This window comes from Hemibagrus wyckioides, linkage group LG01 (assembly GCF_019097595.1).
Source record: "Hemibagrus wyckioides isolate EC202008001 linkage group LG01, SWU_Hwy_1.0, whole genome shotgun sequence".
NCBI lineage: Eukaryota > Metazoa > Chordata > Actinopteri > Siluriformes > Bagridae > Hemibagrus > Hemibagrus wyckioides.
In genome coordinates, this window is record NC_080710.1 from 23,652,363 (window position 1) to 23,678,640 (window position 26,278).

At 40.0% G+C, this 26,278-nt stretch overlaps 1 protein-coding gene across 10 annotated transcripts in view; it reads left to right on the forward strand.

Moving 5' to 3' along the window:
- Nucleotides 1-26,278, forward strand: part of ptprma (protein tyrosine phosphatase receptor type Ma) — a 195,183-nt gene that overhangs the window by 151,765 nt on the left and 17,140 nt on the right. For 4 of the 10 annotated variants that reach the window (XM_058394863.1, XM_058394882.1, XM_058394902.1 and 1 more), the window contains 7 exons: nt 7,732-7,886; nt 9,849-9,923; nt 11,477-11,503; nt 13,571-13,764; nt 20,002-20,089; nt 20,803-20,879; nt 25,517-25,553. In XM_058394863.1, the coding sequence (XP_058250846.1) occupies nt 7,732-7,886; nt 9,849-9,923; nt 11,477-11,503; nt 13,571-13,764; nt 20,002-20,089; nt 20,803-20,879; nt 25,517-25,553 (653 nt within the window). The remainder of the gene's footprint in view (nt 1-7,731; nt 7,887-9,848; nt 9,924-11,476; nt 11,504-13,570; nt 13,765-20,001; nt 20,090-20,802; nt 20,880-25,516; nt 25,554-26,278) is intronic. The other 6 variants (XM_058394872.1, XM_058394892.1, XM_058394928.1 and 3 more) reach the window with 2 other exon arrangements.

Here is a 26,278-nt window from a genome sequence, read left to right on the forward strand (position 1 = left end):
TGAGCAGCAGATGTTTTGAAAGAAGATGGTGTGCATCACCTGTAACAGTGTAATTAAGCTGTCAACATGTAATGTCTTAAGGTTCCTCTTCCTGTTTGATCCTTCATGCATGAGATGCACATCTGAATCATAATGCAGTTGGAGTTTACCTGCTCGTCTAAACAGGCAAATTATAATTGCAAATTTGTTTCAGTCAATCTTTATTAGGGTCAAAAATCTGTCTCTCTTTTTTCTCTTCTCACCATTAGCCAGGAATCTTCTTGGGAATCTGTAAATGTTGCACAGATGTCTTAGCTGCAAAATGAAAACATAGTGTAGTAGACGCCTAATAAGGATTGTTAACTTATTCCTTACTTAATTTCTATGCCTTATTTATGTATTATAATTACTTATGGTTACACAAAGTTGTTTTTTTTTTTTTTTAAGTTTGTTTGGGTTAATGGAGTAAAGCCTTGATATCACATATGTGCATAAAATTAATAGCATGTCACACATTTTAACGCTACCTAAATACAGCAGATATTATTGACCTCTGAAACTCCTCAAACTCAGCAGCAGGTCCAGATCTTAGCCACTTCTTCGTTGTGCGTTTTCAGCAGACTTTTAAGATCACTCTTTTCCACAATGGATGAGCTGATACCATAAAAAGGTTTGGCTGTGGAGACGATAATGCGTTCTCCATGTCATATTACACAATGATGATCCTCTAATGATAGACCTGCGATTAAAGAAAATTATAATGTTGTGCTTACATCATCCATCTCTGTGATCCAGGCTCATGCAGAAAACACATTTCAAAAGGCAAAGAAAAGACTTTTGGAGTTGAAAAATAAGAGATATTCTCCCTGTTGCTACATCCCGACAATACGCTCTCCTTTATGTTTATACATTGCCACAGCTGTATTTTTAGCTGTCCTGTGAGATTTGTGAAATCCATCCTCTATACCATCCTCCTTATGGGTTGCTTTTAGACCAGCATCATGGCAGTGTGAGATTTCCATCCTAATTTTTGCCTCATAATCATTACTATTAATTTCACTGTAGTCACTAAAATAAATAAGCATAGCGCATACAGGGCTAATTCATGCGAAGCAAAATCCATGCAAAGCCCCTCAAAATATACAAGCCCTCATTATAAAGAATTCTGACAAAAGTGTCATCCTGAAATAACACACAGTGGAAATGTGTCAGAGAAAACCTAAAGGTGACCCCAGCGTGTGTTTGTAGAAGTGCAGTTGATGCCATAGTGACAGCTCATCCCAAGCTCCAGTGCGCACGCTGCTCGTTCCAAAAGCCTTTCATCATCGCCGTACATACTAATAGATCATTCGTCCTGATAATTCGTCATGTTTTTTTTTACATGTTGTTTGGACCATACTGGAATTATATTAACCGGGAAAACATCTAGATGTTTTGCATGTGTTTCTGCACATTAAATGGGTATTTGTGCTGAATTGTCATCTATTAGAATAAATCTGCCTTTTCACAGGAATATCCTTGTAGACTCAAAATAGTGATTTGCTCCTCAGTGGGTGTTAAACAAATGCATTATGCACATTACCGAGATTATTTTCTCATTCTGTCTTTTGAGCCTCTACCAACATTTTTTTTTTGCTTAAAAGCTGCAATATTTCTGTCCAAGGGTATTTTCTAATTATTGATGAAGATGCCCCAGCACTCCTGTGCCTAATGCCTTGGCTTTTACCCCAAGGTCAGCGTCAGCGCACCCCTGTCTGGTGTCCAGATTTATAGCTGTAAATGATGAACAAAATGGGACTCATTGCGGTGTTGGTCTGGACAGAGTGCCTTGCTCAAGGGTACATCTGCAGTTCTGCTCTCCAGAGGCCTTGGCCATCACAGCGTCCAACCACGTACAGCATGGCAGGGGCTTTTATTTATGTTTTTCTCTCATAAAATAAGAAACGTACTTCTCTTTAAAAGGATCTTTCACTGTTTTTCATCTCTTCCATCCTAAATCCTTTCCATGCGCATGGTTTCAAGTTTTACCTACAAATGGAAGGGCAGATGGAGAGGAGAAAGAGAAAATGGCTCTGGCTGGTTTTGAAAAAAAAAAGAAAAGAGAAACTGAAAGGTTTAGAGAGGAAGTCTGTAGGGACGGTGACAAGCATAAGGTATGCATGGGCAGTAGATGTGTTTTCCATGTGTCTGTTAAAAGCACAGCAGGATGTTCCTGGGTGGTTGTGTGCTTCGGCTTGTCCTCCCTGTGCCCACTATTTCAGCATAGCCGGGAGCCACTGGATAAACTCAAACACGTCCCGGCATTATACTGAAATCGAACTCTAATGTCACACTTCTACATCCTTACTTTCCATGAAAGACACAGCACATCATGGAGATTCCGCCATCTGGAATATATGTAGTTGTTGCAATATTAGCATTACACTTTAAGAGACACAAAACCCAGACTGGTGGAAGTGTAGCAGGATTGCCAAGGTGCCAAACCGGCTACAAAGAAGCATCGCTCATTTGAAGTGATGTGTTTCACCCTCAGCTGGTGTCATACTCTTAAAGCCCCTCAGCAGCTTCTCCAGCATTGGCTTCCTTTCTCAGGATTGATGGCGCCGACTTTGCCACTGAGCACTACCATGTCATCTGTCTCGTGTCATTTTCTTTCCCCAACAGCAAGCGGCTAAGAAAGTGCTTTTTTATTGTATGTCACAGTTTTCATCTGAGCGTAGTTGTGCTTTCAGTTGGAGTTTGACAATCTACTAGATCTAAGCAATTATTATTATATCCGTTTAAAGACATTGTAGACAGCATTATAAATGGGTTATAACTCATCTAAACTTAGTGGAGGCACTGTAGCATCTAATTTCCAGGCATTGTCCTTGCCCCTAAAATTTCATCATCACTTATCGGCGGATCTCCGTAGAGCACTTTCACATTTGTTTTCCATTTTCTCTCTGCTTGCTGTCCTCATTGCACCATGAGACAAAGTGCATTCTGATATTTGCAAGGAAATAGGCTGCTCTCGCTTTTGTCAAATTCCCTGCTGTTTCTTGAGATAGTGCTTGAATCGCTCCTCCTTCCCAGGTGACTGCATGAAATGGAGACAATTTAAACATCTCAGACAAAAAAAAAATGGATATAATGCTCTATGCATATGGTGCCCATGAAGTTTGCATATTAGAAAAAAAATGAATATACCGTTCTAATAGAAAGGCAAGAAAGCAAAAGACAAATTTCCAGCAGCGTTATAACTAACAGCATTTACGTATCACTTTTTGTTCCTTTACAGAGGAGTTACTGTTCCTCCAGATGGATTTTGGCATCTGCTATTGTTGAAAACATTATCATTTACAAAAGGTAGAAAATAAAATCTGAACAAACGAGCTTGAGGGACTGCATTTTGTCAATCAGGGCTTATCTGTCAGCTGTGTTGTTGCTGATTATGAACTTATCCTTTCACACACTGCACATGTCGATGTCACTTCTTGATTTATTAAAAAACTCTAAAGGCTAATTCAGTACTGTTGAATCACTGCTATGTCATTTCTATGCGTGCAAACAGCACAATGTTGACACCAGTGAAATATAACAAGAATGAAAAGCTAGGAGTAGAATATAAAAAGAAGCCTGTATTTAAGAACTATTGCTGCCATGTGTTTGCCTTTGTGCTGTTAGTACAGCAGATTTAATAGAAACATTCCTGACTGAATCGATAAATGCGGTTTTGATGTTTTGTTTTCAGGATTTCATTTTACGCTGCAGCATTTCGCTGGTTAAAGCTGATGCGAAGTTGTGAGTTCAAACCCCAGCGTCACCAAGCTGCACTGCTGTGTTACTGACCATTTACTTAAGCCTCTTCGCTCATTTATATCTCATTTGTAAATTGCTTTGGATAAACCAATGCAACAACCAAATGAATAAATGTAAGTCGCGTGATTCAAGTCTGGATTGCTGCTGGTGCATTCTGGGACTCAAACAGGGCCTGATTTTTATTTTACTCTCTACCACCTGGAACACATAAGGTAGCAGTGCAGTGGGGGCAATACAGAGGTAGTTGTGTATAATGTAAATAATCAGTGCAGTGTTGGCCTGTGTCCTCTAAGACATTAAGGGATTTTTTTGACGGCATTTTTATTTGTGGTGGTAATGTTGTTTTTTTTTTTAAGGAGGTACTAGCATTCTATCGAACCATTAAACATGCTGTGTAAATCCGAGTCTAAATGAGACTCAGTAAATTCTGTGAACTCATGTGTCTCCCCCTCGGGTGCCTTTTGTATTTATAGTGTTAATAGAACTAATTCCCAGGCACCAAATTACAGATTACACATTAGATGACAATGTACGTTAAGTGTCACTTCGGCAACAAACAAATTTAGAGAAACAGTTAAACTATTAGCTTCCTGTAGAGTCCCCCACTTGTAGAAATGTCGGGAGAGTGAAGGGTGCTGGCGGCCATCTGGAAGCGAACCGAATACCAGAGACCTACGTAGAGTGGGTGACTGTGGGAGAGCTTCATTAGCTCACGGCCGTCTATTAGCGGGGACTATGTGCTGCTGTGTTTAAAGGTCACCTGCCGCTTTTCTCCTTTCAATTGTTGCAGTAACGGCATGAGATACAATTATACCCATCAAATGTACCACAGGCTTTCAGTGGAATCACAAGGCCTCGCATTTAAACTCCTGCTGTCATTCAGCGTAGTGATATTTTCCATTCTCTTGGAAGAGATGAAAGGGAGGAGGAATCATGACAGAAATGTGCAATAAGCTCATATTGTTCTTGTTTTCTTAATTTTAAACGGCAGGACTCTGTATTGTTTGCTACTCTTTGTGTTTGCTGTGTAGCGCTTAAGCTTGCGTCTGTCTCTTGAGTCATTAGTGTTGTGCAAGCTGGAATTTGTCCCCAATTTAACAGCTCTGATTATTTCCCTGTACATGAATGCTTTGAAATGAGCTCAGCTCTGCCATCTTTGTGATTATCATGCTCACTGTAATTTTCCAGCACTTTCTGCAGACACTTTAATTTGTTTTTACGTGCAGCAGGAGAATGACTGCGTGGTGACAAATCTTTGCCAGTGCAAGGATCTGAGACGAGATGCTGATTTTGATGAGGACAAGAGCCTGTAAATTTTAAGCCGGTATTTGTAAAGTGCTGCAAGGGAGATTTAAGCGTCGCCGGTTAAAGAGAGCTTTTCTGTACTTGTAACTGAAGTGTTACTACCTTGGAAATTCCCCTGTAGTAAATCAGATTTGATTAATTGGAAATGTAAATTAGCATACAGTTGAGAAATGGCCATTTAAACAGCAAAGCATCATTTATATGCATCCGGTCTGAGTTGTTTTTGCAAGTACAAACACTTCGCATTAGATTTAATGGCTTGATGCTGTTTGTCAGCTCGACTGTTGTAGTAAATTTCTGCTGGAGGTTTATGCGTGATTTAACCGATATCAAATCAATTACCGTGGATGCCGTGACAAGCATATGTATATCGCAGGTGTCTTTTGGAAGGCAGAATAAAGCACTCTGGCTAAAGTCAGAAAATAGTTCTATTAATCTGTCAGATATTAATGCATAAAAGATTGTTATAACAAGACTTAAAAGGGTTTGTAAGAGTTTATCGAAGGCCTGCAGTTCCCAAAGGGGAGTATTTGTGCTGAGTAGGTCAGCAGTGCTACAGCACAACAGCTGGGTTAATATGATGTAATCTAAACAGACAATAAGAAATGCCATGCAGTACATAGGGAGGAAGGTGCAGGTCAAGCACCACAGTCACACTGTGATAACATCAGCATCAGCTAATCATTTATCTACTTCTGTAGGGTGTCTTATCGATGTAGGTCGCCAGAATACACCAGACACCAAAATATAGGATAACGTGGTGTTTAAGAATCACGACCCTGTACAGGGTAAAGGGTTTATTGAAGATGAGCGAATGGTGTTTCAAAACAACAGCTTAGCCGTATGGTAGAACTGAGCAGAGTTGTATAATGTAGAACTTCGCTTTGATGGAAAAGGGCTACAGGAAAGTTAACATTCAGAGCAGGGAGCCATGAGATGAGATGGCAGGGGAGAGATGCATTTTACCCAAAAATCCCCTCAGGCTATTGGAGAGCTTTTCTCTTTTTTCCATTTGTAAAAAGCCCCAATTTCTCTGACCTTCAGCTGCTAAACGCTTGAAGGTGAAGAGAAAAGAGAGAGATGGCTTTACTTTCATTTATTTATGTTTAATGTGCAGACTACAGGGCCATGTTTGGCTGTCTGCTGATGTCCCTTTTTTAAGACCACTTAATGCTGAGCAGGATCCATCAGATTCTGTGGAGGGACCTCCATTAGTGATAAGACCATGTCCCCAGTCAGGTACTGGTAACAGCCAGGTGGTGGCAGCTATGGCAAGCAGCACTGTCTGCATGAAAATGGCCTCCAGCTCCTGGACCTACATGCTGGAGAGTGTGATTGCCCTGGAGGGCATTTGGGATATTCACCAGCCTGCTAATCATGTTTGCAGCCTTCATTTGCAGAGAATGGCAGTGTAGCTTCATTTACACAACAGAATGTTTGGCTGCCGTGTTTAGGCCTGTAGATATCCCTATGTTGCTGCCTGAGTTTGTTGAAATAGCTAAGAGACATACTTATCTCGCTGTTCCATGGCTGTTATTAACAGTGGCAGGTGAAAATTTTACACTAGTGGGAGAAACAAATCTGCTATTGTTTTTTGACACTGGAGCCAAATATTAAAAGTTTGGTTTACCAGGTTGACTGATTGAGTTTTTAAAGGGTCTTTGGTTCATATCTTGTGTCAGACAAAACAATGGACATGCAGCATCCAACCTGGCAACACCAGAGTTGATTATATTTTAGCTCCAACCAGACAATATGTTTTGGGTAGAACAACAGGCTTGTTATCCTTCTGCTCATGGACCAGCAGACTAATTGAAGCTTAATGTTTTCCGAAGGGTTTAAAGACGTCTGTAGTCTTAATGCGTGCCTCTAGCTTTGAGGCAGCCCCGCAGAATGGAGCTGCATCTGAACCAACACCTTGGCAAGGTTACTGGAGATAAGGACTAACATTGCATCAATTCCCACAGCAACCATGTGTCATCATAAGCAAAGCTGCCACATCACGCTTTACTGACTCCTTCAATTAAAAATGAAAAAGCAGAGACACCGAACGAGTGGAGTTGTTCGAGTTAGCTGTGTGCACATTCGTGCCCTTCAAAACTCTTAAGTCAAGCCTGGCAGCGTCACATAGCCTGAGGCGAAATGCTCTTCGCAGAAACTGTTTCTTTTCTTCATCAGCATATTCTCTATCTCTCGTCAAGGAGATAGAGTGTGTTCTTCTTCGTAGTGACAACATGTCTCAGGAGGGTGCATTAGTGAGACGGTGGCAGTCATTGTGCAGGTATTTAAGGCCATGACTTTCCTGCTCTGAGCACTGGAGGAGTGCTGGTCTTGTTTGACGTATAATGTGAGCATATTTGTGTTAGTCAGGAATCACCAGTCCTATTATGTGAAAGGAGAACAGGATTCTGTCTGGTGGTTTTATTAGCATATTTTCAGCCAGCAAACACAACATGATGTATGCCGACTTGGTTTTATTTAAAAAACTTTAAAAATTTTTACCTTAATAATTGTATGAAAGCAGCAATTGTAAAACATTCATTTGTGTATTTTTTTATCCATTCATCCATTTTAATAATTCTTTCATCTTTAATCTATGCCAAAGTTATATAAGTTATTGTATGATTTCTTTGTATTTGAATAAAGGAAACTTGCAAAGAAGCGTAAGGAGACCCTGAGCAGCAGCACAAGGCAGGAGATGACAGTGATGGTGAACTCCATGGATAAAAGCTACACAGAGCAGGGCACCAACTGTGACGAGGCCATCTCCTTCATGGACACGCACAATCTCAATGGAAGAAGTGAGTTGTTTACTGATGAAAATCATACACGTGTTGACTCCATGTTTAAAATTCTGGGTTACTGATCAGAAAGTTTGATTTCAATCCTCAGTACTGCCAAGCTGTCACTTTTGGGCCCTTGAGCAAGGCCCTTATCTTCTCCAGGGGTGCTGTATCATAGGTGGCCCTGTGCTCTGATGCTAACAAGCTGGGATATGTGAAAAAAGTTCCACTGTGCTGTATTGTATATGTGACAATAAACAGTGGTGCTGCTGCTATCTCTCAGGACCAACTGATAATCCCAGACTTAGATTTTTCCCTCTCACACCTGTATACTATTAGTTTCTCTCTAGTGACTGAATCATTTGTAGTTCTAACTAAATAATGTGCTTTTAATGAACAACAGAATCATAATCTGGACGTCTAAGTGGTTAAAATGTCTAAAGAGTAGACCCTTTAACAGATCTAAAGAGCTCTGAGAGTCTGGGAGTCTCTGGGCTTCACTCCTTGTACTGATCTTCAAGCTTTTTGTGTCTCTGTTCTCAAACTAGAACTTTTCTAACCCTAAATAGGATTCATCAGTAGTTCTCTGGTAGAGATTGGTGGATCAGCAGCTCCTGGATCTGCATCTATCTACTTATCTTATCATTTAAATGGATTGCAGTAGTCCAGAAGATACAGATTAGAAGATCAGTCCATGCTGTCTACTTGCCACACAGTCTCAGACTCTAGTTCTTCTATGTCAGGATAGTCCATTCTTCTGACATTTTGACAGCTATCAATAAAATGTGTCTGACCTCTGTGATGTCCAGGTTTTGAAAGCAGGAAGTGAAACATATGATGTGGACCCCTGATATCCAACAAATCAGAACAGATAGGTCCACCTGTCCATCATGTACATTTAGAAAGCTCTCCCTAGTGTTACCTTTCAGGCGCTTCAGTCTAGTCGGGATTTGGTTGGTCACTTTGGAAGGAGCACTGAACATGGTACACCTTTTAATGTATTAATTTTATATAATTGTTTCTCCAAAATTTCCTGTTGCACATGCTGCATGTACAATGTCAGCAGTGGAAAGCACTAACTGCCCTCTTCTTTATAATCATAAGGTCCACAATTAGTGAATATCACAGGAATGTCATGAGAGCACAGGCCATTTCATTCACAAATTATGATAAGCATTATTACAATTAGTTAGTGATGATTGTAATCTGTGTGTTTTAGTGTAGAATAAAGCTGTGAGGCATGTGTATAAGTAGTCTCATGCAGCTATGTGTCTGTCAGGGAATAAGAAAATGGAGCAGAAACAGCAGTCGCTTCTTTATAGTGATAGTTAATATTTCAATCAGGCTGCACCTTCTTTTCCGCTCAACATGGCTGATGTGTGACCCAGCGAAGTGGCCAGCAAACAAGGATAAATAAATAAACATGCGCTCTTAGCGACCGGGACAGAAGTGCAGCGGACGCCAGGGTAGTTCATGCGTGACCTTATCCTGCTGTCAGCCACCATAGCTGTGATTGACAGGCAGGTCACATCAGACAGTGCCTTCTGGCAGCTGTCACAGAGCCAGAACCTACCTGCCCAACCTCACTGTCAGCTGCTCATTCAGCTCTTCACCACCTACAGGCTTATGAACACGTTACGTCTCCATTCTGACCACACATGGCTTTGCATGGCTGTTCAGGGAGGGGTTTATTTTATTTTTGCTGTCTATAAAATATTTGAGCTATTCTTCATTCACGTCACAGTAGTATTTTAGGGCAAATTAGACAACCTTAGACTGAATTAAACTGACAGTCAGGGGAATTATGGATGTCTTAAGTCTTAAAATAACACACAGAGGAAGGCACACAGCCATGTTTGGTATATGAAAATGTCATTTACTTTAAAGAGGTCATGGGATATTTGACAAAGAAATTCAGGAATGTGTTTTTTTTCCCCAAGTAAATTTACTTCTCTTTCTCTTTTTTTCTTTGATTAAAAGCTGTTTCCTCACCGTCATCATTTACCATGAAGACTAACACACTCAGCACTTCGGTGCCCAACACCTATTATCCAGGTAACCTCAGCTCTGACCTCTCTGACCTCCACCATGCTCTCGCTCTTAATTTTATTATGTGTCTGTGTCAGGAAAATAATCTTTCTGTGCTTGGAATAAAAAAAAAGAAGTACTAGAAAGCTTGTATTCAGTATTTTGTGCTTCGCAGCTAAGATTAATCTGCCGTCTATAAGGAAGAACCATGTCCAATCGTTAAGGTTTACAATAACAGCATTATGTATGTGGATTATAAAACTGCATTAAAATAATTCTATTTCACTATTTATTTATTTCTTTTTTACTTATTTTTAAAATTTGCCTAAGATTAAAATTAATATTAGATTCGTTTGTTTGTCTTTTATCTTATATTGAGAAATATTACATTTTTTTGTGTTAAATATTTTCACCTGTTTAGATGTTTTTGCAGTGTTCAGAATATGATGATTAATGTGGAAATAGTGCACAAAGCACTGGTTATTTTATACTCTTTCTTTCTAAAGCACAGGTGTCAAACTCAAGGCCTCCATTTCATTCAGTCTACACAAAGTAAAAACGAATATATTGAAACACCCATAATGCACTACTACCTAGTGTATAGTGTCAGTCAAGCCCACAGCTCACATGTTTTTGTCTGCACCAGCAGCACAACATCAAGCTTCACTATTATAAAGCAGACTACCTGACAGGGACAGTCAGCCCTGAGCCTGCTGTATTTACAATAAAACTAACGTGAAAACATGATACTGCATATTGATGTCCTTGGTGGTTCAGCGGCAGGATCCTACTCTCCCACTGCTGTGGTTTGGGTTTCACTTCCCGGGCAGGGAACCAACCCAGCCACGTGAGGGGTTAAATCCTTGTGTCGGTCCCAATCCTGGATAAAATAAGAGAGTTGTTTCAGGAAAGGCACCCGGTGCAAAATCTGCGCCACAATTAAATATGCAGATCGGATGATCAGCTGTGGCGACCGTGAACAGGGAGCAGCCGAAGGACAGCAACATTAGCTAATCTGTGTGGAAAATCATAGTGTGGCATTTTAATGCTTTGTTATGGACGCAAGTAGAGCCAAAAGCAATAGGAGACATGGGTTTTACATTTTGCAGACAACTTGCAGAGTTATCTGTAGTGTATGTGACGCATACACTACATAACACACCCAGCATAGGTTAGAGACTGAGCATAGGTGTACTCTTAGTGAAGATTATTCTGTATGGCTTTTTCACTACTACTACAGTCGTGGTATGAACAAATGCAAATGATGTCATCGTTATGAACTATGATGAACTGAATCATGACCACAACCCGACTAGAGAATAGATATACTTGTAATATTATTAAAAATCAATCAATAAGTAAATAAACTAGTTGCATTTGTGACCCTTCAGAAACCGAGTTTGACACCTGTTCTTAGATTTCATTAGATATGCATTGTTCTTCCTTTTTAGACAAAAATGTCTTCTATTTAATTGCACTTCTAACTGTCATGTGCTCTGCTGCTGATTTCTGTCTTTATTCACCTTCCCGCTTTTTTCTCTTCTTTATAACCTTCAAAAATCTGCACTGGTTTTGAGCAGACCCCTTTGTGCCAACTGCTATCTTAGGTGAGACATTATTATTCCACTTCCTGTTTCTCCAATACCTAGCTTTATGTCATGTGAGCTGTTACATGTGCATTTCTGTGATAGCTTTTAAGAGACACATCAGGATAATGGACAGTAAGCGAGAGAGGAAAGGAATAGAGAGATTTATTTTTGTTAGTGATGATGGCTTCCTCACATCCATACCTGCCTGCTTTCCTCTTCTCTGTGAGGCGAGGGTCTTTTTCTCCCCGAGCTCAGGTTGGCTTCACCCCATCCCATCCGCATTCCGTGTCGTGCGTGTGACGTCACGTATGTCTATGACCTCTCATGTGCATGGACAGATAATGTGGACTGGATGAGGGGGGGTGACAGTGTGGTGCAGTAAACAAATGAACAAACACATAAAAAAACAACAGCCCACGGCCATCTAGACATCTCTTAATGACAGTGTACAAAGCCCAGATAGCGCAGTTTGAAGAACTTACTTCAATATTATGCGTCTCATAGGCTTCCTTAAAAAAATATTCTATATTAATGTTTCGAGAACCAAAAAAAAAAAAATGCATTAATTTGTTTTAAGCAAATCTTAACATTGTCGTTCACAGTGTGTCATCAAATCAGACATTTGGCACAATTCCACTATGCTAGAAGAGGACTGGAATACACATGCTTTAGCAGAGCAGCTCTACACATTGCTTTTTGACTCAGTATGAATTTTTAATTCATTAATTTGGCCAAGCAGTTCTGGTTTTACAGTAAGGCAACACTTAATTGTCATGACTCTATTTTAAATGGTAGGTCAACCCAGCCAGCATTTCAGAATAGGCTCCTTCTATGGACAAGAGTCAAAATATGTCTAGGTGCTCTTGTTTCAACTATCTTGTTGCTTATACCCTGTTTCCTTTCTCTTCTCCTTTTTTTCTTCACATTTAACCTGTTATGTATCCTCTTAAAAAGTGCCAATTAATGGTAAGTTGCCAGTCTGCCCTGTGTTTTTGGGGGTGGAGATGTATGTGGGTCATGCCGAAGGGACCTTCTCCCCCAAACTGTGTTGCCTCGCATGGCCTTGCGTAGCATCTCGCCCTCCCCTGTCCACCTGTGCAGCCATTAGTTAGCATGGCCGTCACCCGTGGGCGTCCTCTTCATGCATACGTGGACAATGTGACATCCCCCCCTCCCACCTGCACCCTATTATTCTACTCTTTGGTTTCACTCCCACACCCCAGTCACTTTGTTGTGAAGGTGTCTCATCTGACATTGACATTGTCATTGTAATCGCTAAGGTCACCCTCTTTTATTCCATGTGTCATGGAGAACCACAGACGTTCACCATTTTCACCATCTGTGCAACCATTTTGCCATTGATCTAACTCTGCATAGCAAGTTTGTGTAGAGAACTGAGTTGTCAGGTAGCTTATCAGAACAGGATTGTATTATAACACTGTGCTTTTTAGAAATAAATCTAAACAGGTAATCTATTCGACATTTCACTTTAAATCTGCTCTATGTGCATATTGTATTATTAGCCTTACATTTACAGTACTGTGCAACATTCTTTGGTTTTAGAGGGGTTTTTTTTATTATGTCTTCCATGAAAATTAAATGATAGAGAAGTAATGGAACAATTTTCACATAAAACCCTAAGGGAGGAGAAATAAGTGCAACAATCAAAGTCTCCAGGAGAACTGTATCAGCATCTCCAAAATGTAGGAAAATCCAACCAGCCAATGTCCTTATAAAACTGAACTCAGACAGATGTTGCATTCAGATAAGACACACTAAATATTGACTTTTTTTACTGTTAACCTTTCTTAGGTAGTTTTTTACATGCAGAATTTTCCTTTTGATATTTGAAAGGGGTTTAGATCATCTTTTTATCATGCGCCTAAGACTTTTGCAAAGTACTGTACTTACTGTGATGCGTACTAATGCTCATTTCCTCATGTTTATCTCATGTTGTAACTCGATCGTAAAATCCTGTATTCATCCATTTCTCTGATGGGTTGTTGGAATTTTGGGCAGATATGTGCATGTTACTTCAGGCCTGACCAGTTCCCTCTGGCCCCCTGTTTCTCTGACCTCCTGCAGATGAGAACCACACGATGACCAGTGAGACCAGCAGCTTGGTTCAATCCCACACTCATTCCTTTAAGAAAAGGGAAGCAGTGGATGTGCCCTACCAAACAGGGCAGCTCCACCCGGCCATCCGCGTGGCAGATCTGCTTCAGCACATCACCCAGATGAAATGTGCTGAGGGCTACGGTTTCAAGGAAGAGTATGAGGTGAGAGACTGCCTTTATTTTTCTTTCTTTGTTTTGTTTTTATCTTTCTTTTTGCAGTCTAAGTTGATCTATTACTACAGTCTCCCCCTTTTCGTTTCTTTTTCTTCCTCACCCTGTGTCTCCTATTTAGTTGTTGTGCATGGAGTGCATAAATGTGTTTTCTATCTCTCTAATGGACTTTTCATGAGCGCTTAATATGCAAAAAGCACAAATTTATGTCCTTGCACTTAGTGCCTGTGTCATCGTTCCACTCCCCTAGTTCTGTGTTCATGCTTCTGCAGTTTGTTGACTCCATGCCACCCTGCTTAGCTCTTTAAGACAGGAATCTGTTTAACTACCTAGCAAACCCTAAATTATCTTGGTGGAAAAATTAGCTCTTAAATCTGAAAGTCCCCTGTTCCCGCTCGCTGGCAGACACGCTATGGGGATTCATCGACTGAGACTATTTGTTAACAGCTAAGACAGCTAAGAGATGTCAGCGGTGCCAAGCGCCCGAGTTTGAGCCCACAGACTCTCCTCGTTAAACAAACGGCTCTTTCAACACACACTCTCATCATCCACTGTCTCAACCGTTTGAATGTGTGCATGCGCTTTCTGTCCATCTCATCTTCCGCTTTCTATATAAACCGAGAACCGATTCACCTTTAGCGGAGTTCTAACCAAACCTTGTTTCATGCTCTTCTCCTCCACCTGCCACTTCATTGTTAAATAAGACCAGAATGAAATAAATTTTTCAGCTTAAATACTCCCATTCAGCCCTCATTCCAGGCTACCCTGAGGGCTCAATTCATTATGGATAAAGATTTTTTAGGGCAGAGGTAGCTCAGGAGCTATGCTATGCAGGTTAAAAATACAGTCTGAAAAATAATTGATGCATCCAACCGACCAACCCCCCCCCCCCTTTTACCCCCCCACCACCTTCCTTCTTCTTGGTATAAATGTTTTCTTTTTATCTTCCATTCTGAATGCCCATTAAGCTGGAAAAACACAAGGTCATTGTAGTATGCTTTCGTTTGCTGTCTTCACTCACCTGTCTTAGATAAATTAACGTTAGCGCTGATAAGGTCTAAAAACTGAGTACTAAACTCTTAACTTATCTTTTCCCTGATCCATGCTTCTTGTTATTCCATACATTAACATTGGGAAGCTAAATGAGGTAAGCAGACATTTTTGGATGTGATTATAAGTTGTTATAGCTGCTTGCTAGTTGCACTATGACTTGCCAGAACTTGCCAGCTTAAAACTGTCCAGTAGCTTGTCATTTAGGTCCTATATTGTGGCTGTAGAGGATGTGTGACAATTCACCGTGTACAATGTTGTCTGTAATTTCAATGCAGTTCATTCCTATCTTTATTATTATTATTAATCTCTTTTTTTTCCAAAATAACAAATTCAAGCTCAAATCACATGGAACCTATAGCACTTTGTTATACTCCAGATGTAAATCACGAATTGAGATATAGATTACATTATAGTAACCAAATTACAAGGAGGTTTATATTTTAAGAAAGTCACAGTTATATCGTTATAACTTTGAATAACAGCCTTGCTTATGGACCTTTTTGTCACTCATGCTAATGCACACTATGCCAGTTTGTTTCTGGACACCATGTCATGCTTCGCTGTGAAGATCCACTGCAACCATACATACTAACAGCTGTACATGCTAACCATGCCATACCAGCATGCAGGAGGTTGTGTTGGAGTTCAGAATGTCGTCTTTTGCAGTGTGTCACTTACTGTGTCGATTGACAAGGAGTTTAAGTTAAATGTTATCATCCAGCCACAGGCTTGTTTATATGATATCACCAGTGGCATTTATTTTCATCTTTTTCAAGGTGACATACTGCCTAGCAAAATTCTTATTTCAATTCACAAGGTACTAATCCAGTCAGCTACCTAATGTTAAACTAGCTAACCAATCTGCTAACATGCTGTATAGCTATACACAAATTATTATATTGTGTATTAAAACCTAGGAGCCAAATTTGATAACCAGTCTGGATAACATTCATCCATTCATCTTTAGTAATTGTTCCATTCTGGTCAGGGTCATGATTGGATATGGAATTTAGTTAGCATAAGGTGAAATGTTCCAGTGATGTCATATGATCAACTTTGTGCTTAAGATTTGGGATCAACTTTTAGCTAATGAAATTTAACTTAAGCTCCACCTATACTCAGAGGCAACTGTCATTCAGCAAAATCAGGATGTGCACTGATAATGACCATGATTTCATTAAGTAGGATTTGTTTCAGGATCAATGTGCATGCGTCCAACTACAATTCTCTCGAATACACTGTTCAATGTTGGGTTTTCTCGGCATTTCAATTAATGACATTCTTAAAGTTTCTAACGCAAAATTTTTGTATTTATAGTAAGCATTGAAACCTTATTTTATTTAAGTGTACCCACCCCGAAAAGCGTTTCTAACATTAGTTTAGCCATGCACTGTAATACCTAGCTCTGCAGGCCCGATAGCTATACATACAAAGTGTATACACTGTCAAATGAAAAAGCGCCAGGTTTAGATTCATTTACTGTGTATGCGTGCAACACGAAGCATCGATTTCAGCAACAGCAGCAAGAAACAAAGCAACAGTGCAACAAGACTGACCTCAATTTCCCCTCAATTTTCTCAATTCTTTGCAAATTAGATATGACGCAGTGAAGTACAAATCCAACTGATTGGCTTTAAATGATTCTGATGCCCAAGTCTGTGGTGGTGTGCATGATCAGACAGATCTTGATATTTTTTATTTTTTTGTAGTTCCTACCTGCAATAAATTCTCATTTAAGTGGTCAAACTATCTACAAGCAACATGAACAGATTGTTGCTTGCTGCTGTGAACATTATTTAATGAAATGAAGAAACTGGTGTGGCACCATTATCTTAAAAATAAATAAATAAATAAATAAATAAATAAATAAAAACAAGTGAAATGTTGAGTTACACAATAGCTCTCTGATTTGGAAGACATACACTGATCAGCCATAACATTATGAGCACTGAGAGGTAAAGTGAATAACCCTGATTATCTCCTCATCATGGCACCTGTTAATGGGTGGGATATATTAGGCAGCAAGTGAACATTTTGTCCTCAAAGTTGATGTGTTAGAAGCAGGAAAAACGGCCAAGCGTAAGGATTTGAGCAAGTTGGCCGAATTGTGATGGCTAGATGACTGGATCAAAGAATCTCCAAAACTGCAGCTCTTGTGGGGTGTTCCTGGTCTGCAGTGGTCAATATGTACCAAAAGTGGTCCAAGGAAGGAACAGTGGTGAACCGGTGACAGGGTCATGGGCGGCCAAGGCTCATTGATGTACGTGGTGAGTGAAGGCTGGTCCGTGTGATCCGATCAAACAGATGAGCTACTGTTGCTCAAACTGCTGAAGAAGTTAATGCTGGTTCTGATAGAAAGGTGTCAGAATACACAGTGCATGATGGGTCAGGGCTGTTTTGGAAGCAGCACAATATTAGGCAGGTGGTCATAATCTTATGCCTGGTTGGTGTATATTTTCAGAAGATGTTTAATTTACTTTTGTGAGAGAGAAAAAGGAGGTACACTTTATTTGTGACGGCAGTGATGATTTGTTAAAAGAAATGATATTCCACTAACAACAAAGTGATGCTGATCCTGGAACATGTCCTACTTAAGAAATCTTTCATTAGCTGTTGTGATGCATTTATTATTGTCATTTTATTACTTTGTTTGCATTGACTTGATACGTTTCAAAGACTCCAAAGGCTTTGTGTTTTGCCGAAAGTACAGGTGCAGATTACAATGCTTTGTCTGAAACAGATGACTGGTTTTTAATAACCACCCTTCCCTTTAACCCTCCAAGGCAGTGAGACAAAACACACAAAGTTGTGAGACATAACAAGGGGGCTTGTCAAATGTGTGCAAGAAACTGAGTATTATTATCTATTGAAAAGTTGCTTTGAGGCATGGCAGTGATGAATCTGTAATTATTGTTTGTGCTTGGAGTTTGATGTGGTCCCTTGATGCAGCCATCTGATTTTTTCCTGGAGTAATCCAGTGTAAAAAATCACCTGTGTTTGACTTTTTGAATATGCACACAGCCGTATACATGTTTGGACTCATTATTTATAGCCCACCAATTAGGTGTTAGCTTATTGACTGAGTTTTTAAGGCCTAACCAATAGTATTCAGTGGCCTAGAGGGACAGCTGCAGCCTGGAGCTCCCTCTCAGCCATTAGACTTTTTATTCTGTCTCCATCTGCTGCAAGGCTGCACTGGATCTTAATGATTCTCTCCATATATTTATACTTACAATCATTTTTTCCCGTGCAGCAAAGTCTGGAAATCATTATTTAAAAAAAAAAAAAAAAATCAGTCAAGCGGTACTGAGATTATCCCTTCATTCTGCTCAGAATGTTTTCTATTCAAATGTAGGATTCGTTATATTTTTGCATGGCGTGTAAAGCATTGAGCAATCATAAAAAAAAATAAATAAAAATTCTGTATTTGTTTGACAGAATTCGTACTTTATAAACAGTCTTTAAGGTGTCTGCTTATACTGTTTTGAATATATGAATATCTCTGCTGGCTTTTTTTTTCCAGCTGACATGGCACAGTAAGAAGTTCGACACGTGTCTGAACTAGTTCGTCTGTGCTCTCATTATTCTCCCCTACTGCGGTCCCACTGTTGGACTCTGCATCTCATTACTGCCTGCCAAACACACCAAGCATCTAAAGGTGTTCGTCATTCCCCCCCTCCCTCCAAAGGCTCAGAGACGCCATGGCTCGCTGTCACTCACCCGACATGAAAGGACAGCTGTCTCCAAAGACACAAAGCTGCGATGAATAACAAACCAGCATCGCTTTTGAAAATTTAAACTGTTTCTGTGTAGAGAGAGAGAGAGGGAGAGAGAGACAGATAGAGAGAGAGAAGCCAAGTCTTCACATTGTTGTCAATATGTATTAACCCTCCTTCAATGGATGCGTCGGAAAGGAAGGCAATCTGCATTAAATATGCCTGCCCTTCAAAGTGTCCCTCACTGACCTATCTCAAGACCCTGCCTGGTCAGCAGAAAGGTCATGTGATAAACGGCATTCTATTAATCTATTAAGAAGGTTTGCCAGTATCAGAGCTCATTTCTGAACCTTGCAAACAGTAATAGTGTCGAATTTTCTTTACTTCATACTGTTAAATGATGTGCCAGGAAAGGCCTAAAACCAGCTACTAACTACATCTGACATTTGGAATCTATTTGGAACCCATTTTCCCTAGTGAATGGGAACTCAAGTTAAGCCAAGTCATTTAAACCATGTTCATAATAAAAAAAATTTTTTAGCTGCACCCATTCAGCAGGAGACAGGGCTACAGCATGCCTCCCATCCCCAGGTGCTCCCTCCTGCCTTCTGCTTTCTCTGTGGGGAACTTCGGCAGAAAGCGGGAGTCATCACTCTGCCGGTGTCATTAACCATGCTGAGGCTGATCAAGGCACTTTGTTCTTCAGACAAATCCAGTGTCATCATCACATTCACAGCCAAAAGATGTTCCGCTTCCCTAACAGAAAGAGCAGTAGTCACTTGCAATCACCAGCAATCATATCAATTGTCTATGCGGCCGTTTGTGGATAATAATGCATCATTATGCTCTATTTATACCTCAGAGCCGCACTTTATCGAGAGGGAAGCAGGCAGCTGGCAGCATTAAGAAGCTACTATGAGCAGACAAGTCTGCGAGCATGAGCACTCCAACACCCACCCACCCCCGTTAACAAACTAGATCTGCTTTTGAAGTTTGTCTTCATAATTAGCTTTAATTGTGTGGCTGAGTAGTTTTGAATGGGCAGATTCCCCACACTGCATTAATATTTCATCATCAGTTACTGTTCAGAAGGGTGTCAGCTTTAATTCTGTCGCCGACTGCTTCTTTTTTTTTTTACACTTTAATTTCTACCATTCGAAGCCCTTTAGTGGTGTCAGAGAGACAGGCAGCGAAGTCGTTTTTGTCTCAGCTGCAAACTCTGAGCCGAAGCACCTCTAATAGCCCTTAGTTCTGACTCTGCTCCCGGGGTTCCTTGCTCCTGTCCCTTGATGTCAAATAATGATGTGAATCTAGTTAGTTCAACTGTCTTCTTTTCCACTGATTCTGTTTGAAGTCCAAACTCAGCCATCATTTAAGATGGTAACCTTTGACCTTTTTGTGCCTTCTCTGCTTTTGCTTCTTAACACTTGTCTCTGCTTGTTTTGATTTCTCTCTACAGAGTTTCTTCGAAGGGCAGGCTGCACCCTGGGACTCTGCAAAGAAAGACGAGAACAGGATGAAGAACCGTTACGGAAACATCATAGCATGTATGTAATGATAATAATCTGAATTTGGTCTCGCTAACAGCATTTTACTGTGATACATACACATACACATGCTACTAAAGTGTTAGAATTTACAGGATGCTGTTCACGATGAGACCTTCGGTGCAACAGTCGCTTCTTCTTCTTTTTTTTCTTTTTTTCCTTCACCGGAGTTCTACATCAGTTACCTTTCCCACTTCTACCACACTCATTACAAACCGTTACTCCCTCTGAGAGGAAACAGCTCACTCTGTTTGGCTCCACACACTTCCTGTTTCTGGCTAATGAGGCACCAGCCAATCCCAGGCGAGCATGAGCCCTAGGCCATGTTAGACCTGATAGAGAGAACACTCCCAAAGGACTGGCAGAGTTGCATAGTGGAAATCCTTCACAACAACCTAGTATCTCCGATACGAATAGCAACGAAAAGCTGCAACACATGGATTGGTTTTAGTTAGTTATAGTAGCAGCTGGCAGAGCGACAGTTATGGGTTATTATCTTCTGACATAAAGTGGCAATGCCGTTGTAAACATTGTGAGATCTCATAAGGGTTGCATATTTATAAGCTGAAAAAAAAAACATTACATATTTTAAAATTCATCTTTAGCTCTTAAGCGCTAATATAACATTTACAAGCTCATATCCAGCATTAATGACTAGTAATGACTTATTGTTTATTTCTCACGTTCTTTCATTCTCTTCTTTTCGTCCCCAGATGACCACTCCCGTGTCCGACTGCAAGCCATAGAGGGGGAGCAAAGCTCAGATTATATTAATGCAAATTATATTGATGTAAGTATGCACACTTGTCAAGGCTTAAACACAAAGGTCAGTGTGTACGGTCATTGTGCTTGTGTATAAATGTGATTCTCTACAGTCTAATGGAAGTGGTTAAGGATTACACCCCCCTCCTCCCTTCTATACCCCTCCCACTATTCTAAGGAAAATCAGTCATTGATCCACACAGTGCTGACAGATTTAGCATAGATTTTCTAGACTAGACAAAAATCCTTTCATTACTTGAGCTCTTAGCTAGGCTAATTAAGTGAATCGTAATTTAGTCTAGTTAACGCGAAGCCAGTATACGTTTCTTGCTTGTCTGTCGTTGAGGAAGCGTTGTGGATTCAGTGGATATGAAGAGGATGAAGCTTTTGTATACAGTACTGATGTAGTCATTAACGCTGGGATTAGTCCGAAAACCAACCTCAAGAGAAATTCATACTAATTCTAATAATGGAGGGGGTTGTTTAATGTTCATTGTTTGATTTCATTTGGATGAAAAATACCTGGTAACACTAACACTATTTTTGTAGATAAACTTTAAACTTTCTAATTTTTCACACAAATTGTGACCCTGTTGTGAAAACCCATTCGATTCTATTCAGTACAGTTCAATTGTGTTTGTATAGCGCCAGGCATTTTTGCAAACAGGTTTATGGGAGTATAAAAATTCAGAACATTTAAAATTTAAATTTGATATTTATCCCTAAATTTATATTTATCCTAAAATATGTCTCTTCTGCATTCTATTCAGGGGGGAAAACATGCAGCTAGCTAAGGTTTTATTCAAAGACAGTAGGCTTTGAATATTTGCATAGAACGGTGCCTTCTCATGTATCTGGCATACATGTATCTTTGCTGTCACCCTGTGAGGCATCCAGCGTGCAAAAATCGTGGTAAAAACCACTGAGGAGCGAGGGAGCCATTTGTGCAATCGTTATTGTCTTAACACTTTATTATTATTTTTTTTTTGCAGTAGTCATAGAATATTGTTCTGTTTTCTCTACTTTATTTCATTTCACCTTTTCACATTTCAGGGTTAGTGTACATCAGTTATTTTCTTTAGTATGCTGCCTCAGAAGCCCCAAGCCATTTCCTTACTGGTAGCTTCTGTTGAAATGCTGTCTTATAAGACAACTGACATGAGCCAGCATAGGCAACAGAGCATCAAGGCAATCTTGTATTTCAGATACAGTCATGGTTTTAGCGTTTAGAGACAAAGGCATGGTTAAACATGACTAAACACCCGAGCGTGTCTTTTTTTTCCCTTTGCTTCAGTATAAAGGACCTCTGTCATGTCTTTGCTCCCATCAAACAAACACTGTCTAATGAAATTGGTCACATGTAGAGTAGCATAGACCATTGTCCTTGTTCTTTCCATTGGGCTTTTTTTTTAAAGTAATTTCACTGACAGAGCAAAGTGGGTACACTTCAAAGGAAGTTGTTTTGAATAATAGAGGCATGCTGTAGTCTCACGGTTGCTCGGGGCTGCTCTCAGCGTCCGGTCTCATTGGAGGAGCACAGCGACCTGGAGTGACTTTGAATGTTTACTGAACTGTTGTCGATTTTTTTTTGGGTGTTGTTGTTGTCATGAGAGTCAACGGATAAAAAGAATAATCATTGCCACCTGTCTGTGCTTGTCTGTCGGTGTGTTGGGTTATCTCCCGGTTGGACCCAACCCCCTGAAAAAAATCGTTCTAATGTTTCCACTTCCATCTGAAGCTGTGGACCAAGTAAATGTTATTTTCACCTCCTGTCAGCCACCCACTTCGGATCAACATGCCCTACCAGCCCCTACACATACTGATCGCCTCCTCTCCTCCCACTCTCTTTTCCATCTCTATTTCCCCTCTTTAGCATGCCTTTTCACTTGTCATTAGGACACTTTACGCTTGCCTTCAAACAGATCCGTGGATGCTCGAAGCAGAAGGAACAAGCTCTTCACATGCTGAATTATTTACCTGGCCAGCTTTTAGCACATGCCGCGATACAGTCAAGACACTTTGCATCTCAAAGGACGATTAGTGAAAGCATGTCTCGTTGTCAGACACCATTATTATATTGTGCGTGCGCAAAGGAGCGATATGTGAAGGAGGTTTAATCTTGCATGTCTGCTCTATTCCAGCCCTCTTAAAAGTGATTTATTCATGCTTTACAACATTTATTGTGCCATTTCAGCCACACTAACAATTTGCAGTTTTGTTTAGTACTGAAACAAAGCAGTATTGACTTACCGTAGATAGGACACAGAGCCCAGGTAATAGGTGTCAAACTGTGTGGTATTTGTGCATCCACTTACCTGGAATGAGGCGAACTTTATATCAAGACAAAGACATCTTGGTTTTTGTTTCTGCCACCTGAGGGTCTCAACTTAACTATAATGAGGACAAGACTTTTCCCTTGATTTGAGTCAACATTCATGGCAGGCTAAAGTGAGCAGTCAAGTTAAACAACATGTAGCAATTCGGATTGATTCTTTTCGGGCTTGTCAATACTGTATAGAGGAGTCTAATAAACACTTTACAAAATTGTTGCTATTGACACCCATTTGAAAGCTTTTATTTGTCCCATATACTTTACAATACAGTAAAGATTGTTAGTAAGGTCAGAGCACAGGGTCTGCCAGGATATTGCACCCCTGGGGCAGACAGGGTTAAGAGCACTGCTTATGGGATAAACATTGGCAGCTTGGGCTTGAACCCCTAACCATCTGATTGTAGTGACTGAGTTACCACTTCTGACCCACTCCTGCCCATTCTAGGACAAGTGTTTAATTGATATTTATGAGGTGGAGGAGTTCTGCTTGTCTTATGGGTGCTGACAACTATAAAATATCTTATTATAAGAAGTTCTCAACATTCAAATAATGGAAATATGTTAAAAGAAGTTTCTGATATATATTTATTTAAGTTAAGTTGTCTTTATATGTCTCATGTACACTACTGCACAGTGAAATTCTTTCTTCACATATCCCATCCTTGCGGTCAGTGTGCAGGGTCAGATATGCTGGGTGGGTTGGGCCCAACTTTGGCTGGTTGGCAGCACTGGGGCTTGAGCTCCCATCTTCCGGTCAACGATCCAGAGCCTTAACCACTTAAGATACCACACTAATGAAAAGTGCTATCCAGACTATCATGACTTCAGAATTCCTTCTTAGTTAGCTAGTATAATATTAAAATACTTTACCCTAAATGTATTACAATACATTAAAAGGCCAGTTAAAAGTTTTTGAATACCATGTATTCATACATTTGGTTAAAATGTCAATAAATAGGTTGAAGTTAAATCATTTAAATCCAAATCAAATTGGAAAAGGCTGACCTGGATCACTCCAGTTAGGTATTTATGTGTTAGAGTTGTCATTACACTGATTAATATAATTATATTAAAAACCATATCTTCAGATTTATAGTAACTCTTAACCAAGCAAGCCTTTCAAAGAGCATGCAACTAAGACGATTTGAAAAGAGGAAAGCCTGTATTCTAAAGATTTGGGTATTTAATTGAACAATTGTATTTTCATTATTTAATTGCCAGTAGTTGTTAGGTCACATTAGGTTAGGTCAATGGTATGAGGTAGTCACTGGGCTGAGTGTCTAAACCTGAAGATCTTTCCTGAACCTGAAGTTTCCTTTTTTTTTCTTCGTATTATTATCTTTTATTCTATTATATTTGTTAATTTAAGCAAAATTGTCTACTTTGCCTACAGAACCTTGCCTGGTGGTAAACTAGTTTTTCTTATGCAGTAGTTCTCCCATGTTTATTAAATAGTAGCTGCTCAACCATTTAAGCTGCTTGATATGGCCCAATAGCTCAGCACATATCCAATCACCCTAGACCAAAATGCAGGGTGGCTATAAACATGTTTCATGGCAGCATGCACAAAGATAAAGAAGTCATTACAAAACCTGGGAACACTGATGATGAACCGGCGGATGTCTCCTAAACTCTGTCAGGCCTTTTATTCCAGCTCGGAACTTTAATTACAGACGATTTTCTGCATTAAATATGGCGTAGATAAGAATATAAGAATTCAAGAACAAGCTGACGGCAACAATGGAGACTGTGAACGAGTGGAAGCTACAGTTTTTTTTTCGTTAACATTCAGTTTCTGCACACTGAGCCCTTGCTAGGACACACCATGCTCGACAAATGAAATGAGGGGATTAGCGTAATCCCACAGAGATTGAGCCTATTCCATAATATAATTCCACAATCTATATCAAAACCATTACAGCAGTAGTAAACAGTAGTGTGGAATGGTGTGTGTGTGTGTGTGTTCATATCAGAATGTATCATTACCTAAACGCTGTGGTTGTTTATTTTTTAGGAAATGCAAGATTTTATTAGCGTAGAAACAAAACCTAGCTCAACTGCAGTTTTTCATTTTCTAATAGTAATTTAAGTTATAATTTTGTTTGGATTTTGTCCCTCAGTGCATTGCAGAGAATTTGAAACAATTGGAAAGGCTCTCTTTATTATTTTCTTCATTATTTTATTTGCTTTGATTTAAATTTCTATTTCCTAATGCAGCATCTGTGAGAACAGGATACCTTACATTATACAAGAAAAAGTTCTTGTAAAGTTCCTGAATCTTTTACCGTAATTTAATTGTATAACTTTAATTTCTCTCGTTTTTTGAATTACAGGGATACCATCGACCGAATCACTACATTGCTACCCAAGGTAAGAATACACATTCTTTTATCTTGTCCTATCTTATCTTATGCTGTCTAAATGACCCTTGATGTATAGTGGAGTTCTTGGATGGCTTCATCTCAGACTTCTTGCTTTATATTTACACACACTCACATACACACACTCAGACTCATTGAGCCATCTTGTGCTGAAGCAGCGTCTTGGAACAATTAATCAGCCTTAGTGTTGGCAGAGGCGGTGGAGTGGGATGGCTGTTAAAGGATGTGAGTAATAAATAAATGGATTAGTCGGTACGTACTTGCGCACTCTGTTGCTCAGTTAATCTGGCGGTCAGTGCCCGCTCTCCCAGCAGCCCCTGGAGGCAGTGTTTGATTGATAGTTAATTGTTGTGAGCTTCTTGGAGGCCGTGTTTTTCCCGCATGCTGGCGGCTTGTGGAGGTGCTACAGTGACGGGAAACAGCGCCGAACGCAATCACTTCTCTTAATAGACTCACAAGCTGGTATAGTGGCACTGGGAGTTGCATAATTACCTGTTTATTGGAGCGTTGCCTGGCCTGTCCACAGAGACGGCTCCGTGTCTAAATGGCCTCTTAAGTTCTCTCTCTGCTTAGTCCTCACCCTTCTACGCTTTCTCCCGACTTCATTTCCAAGCCGATCCCCAGCCAGCAAAGTGTGGAGTTGCATTTGTATCAGCATTTGTATATGACAAAGAGCATTTATCGTGAGAGGTCTTAACAGCTTGAACAGTAAAA